Below are 2,399 nucleotides of genomic sequence, written 5' to 3' on the forward strand. Positions count from 1 at the left end.
ATTGTGGTGCAAGTCAAAGGCCTCAAGAAGCAGGTGGTGAAGCAATGATTTCAGAAGAAACATCTGCCACAAGTAGCGAGGATGAATCGTCCACGAGTAGCGATATTCCTCCATTGCCAATACAATTTTCTTGGGGTAAACCAATTAAGTAACGTTCTCATAGTCCTCTCGCTTAATACTTAATATTTCGATTGTGAAGAGTTAATATAATTCAATTGGAACAAGTTTATTTGGTAATTCCATAATATTTTGTGACAATTACTCCAAGTGTTTCCAAGATGATATGATATGTTGATAATTATTTAGAATAGGGATTGTTGAAATATATATTAAGGTTCTCATTTTGAATAACTTTTTCTTATATGTATTATAATTGCTATTAAATTAGTTTCCAAGTTTTACATAAAAATATTTATAATATTATACATTTTTTGTTTGTGACAATTTAAATTAGATTTTGGTTACATTTAGACTTGATAATAAATAAATAAATAATTTCAATATATATTAAACTTACATATTACAAAAAATTATAAAATATACAAAAACATTTAAATAATATTTTACATATAATTAAATATTATTGAATTTGCATTATGTCAACAATTAGAAGTATCATTCTATTTTATCATTCTAATATCACACCCAATAAGTAAGCTTATATCAATCAAATTATGTCTTATTTATTTTAAATTGTACAGGAATCCAATGATTTAAAAAATAAAATGATGTTGATAATGTTAATATAGACTTACTTTAGTAAATTATTTGCACTTAAGATAGAATGAATAAAATATTAAAATATTTTTCAGGCATTATAAATTCAATTTAAGCTAAATATAAATTAAGCTTTTGTAAAATATATAGTGTTAAATATATATTTAGTATTAAAAATATTTTGTATAATTCGAAAATTAAAACCAAATGGCGATTATAAAAAAAAGGAAAAAGTCCATATATAAAGGAAAAAGTTGTTCAAAATAATGACTTTAAAAAAATATTTCAAAATCATCAAAATTGATGAAGTATGCTTTATTCTAAACAATTATTAATATGCTTTTATAAAAATGAACGTATAATTATTTGAAATATTGTACGCGCACTTTTTCTACTACTTCTGTACCTGTAACTTATACGTCAATCGCGAACAAATGAAAAGCGTATCTTTTACCAAAACTGAGATAGTTTCGATGATGTTTTGTTATCATTTTGTATATTTGTGAATTATTCAAAGATAAAAAAGTTGGTCTGTACTTTAATATTTGAATTAGAAATAATATTTTTTATGGTGTTGCGATATATTTTCAAGTTATGACTTTTTGCGATATTATGCCAACAAATATTATGCCAACTTTAATATCTTTGCATCGACTCTATCTTTTCCTTGTTTCAGAGACCTCAATACATGAAAAATCGCACAATGAGAAGTCACTTGCGATATATATATACATACATTGTACCAATTTTATTTTAAATATAAACATATATATGTATAATATATATACATATACGTATGCATTGTAATTACAAAATATTTTTTTGCAATCTTAGGTATTAAGAATTTTTTTTATCTTCTTCTTGTGTTTGTTTTATATAGAAAATGAATAGAGCGAAATCAAAGCATGTTTTGTTCTTTTGTATTTTATTCATTGTTTTTCTTTAGATAGAAAAAATGCGCGTAAAAATTCAATTAATTTAGTTTGAAAATTGTTTGCCGGCTTCAATCTATATTATAGATGTTACAATATATTGGCAATTACAAGCCACGTATTTTTCAAAACCGAATCGAACCGATTCACTGTTTGTTTGATTCGCAACATTTTACACATGTCCATTTTATAAGGTATGATGCGTTTATATTACGTCTGTACATAAATAACAACGATGTTTATAAATTAATTAGTCTTTATCGCAAATATTGTAAATAGACAACGATTGTCAAATTGATCCTATCCTCAAAAAAGAAAAATGTTGATGAGCCATTCACTGTGCTTATTGAAGAAAGCTATTTGTCAATGATATGCAGCTTACCGAACAGTACGATTATTGTGGTTCATTGCATTAAATCGATTACTTGCCAGTTTTTAAAATATAATATTAATTAATGTTAAAATTATGATTTTTGTAACGTTAAAATTTCATTTGGCGATAACACATTTATGCAAGAATGTATTACATTCACAATATATCTTTCATATAAAAAAAAATTCAATAATATTCTTAACGTTACATGTTTTAATTGCCAAATATTGATAAATTGATATATTTATCTATAGACTCCTTTTTATGTACAACACCAAATCTACAGAAACTATACTATTCCAGGTATGACTCACTAATCAACTACTATATAAAAATATAGTCAGTTGTATAAAGAATTGATACCAAAAAAAAAAAAA

At 24.4% G+C, this 2,399-nt stretch overlaps 1 protein-coding gene across 4 annotated transcripts in view; it reads left to right on the plus strand.

Moving 5' to 3' along the window:
- LOC102676205 (myosin-2 heavy chain) overlaps positions 1-280 on the plus strand; it is a 21,664-nt gene extending 21,384 nt beyond the window's left edge. For all 4 annotated transcript variants that reach the window (XM_031514438.1, XM_031514437.1, XM_006624190.2 and 1 more), the window contains one exon: positions 1-280. This exon ends at the window's left edge or, in 1 of these variants, runs on beyond it. In XM_031514438.1, coding sequence (XP_031370298.1) covers positions 1-152 — 152 coding nt within the window. In that variant the 3' untranslated portion in view covers positions 153-280.
- Positions 281-2,399: the final 2,119 nt, after the last annotated feature.

Source organism: Apis dorsata, unplaced genomic scaffold (assembly GCF_000469605.1).
Source record: "Apis dorsata unplaced genomic scaffold, Apis dorsata 1.3 scaffold_995, whole genome shotgun sequence".
Taxonomy (NCBI): Eukaryota; Metazoa; Arthropoda; class Insecta; order Hymenoptera; family Apidae; genus Apis; species Apis dorsata.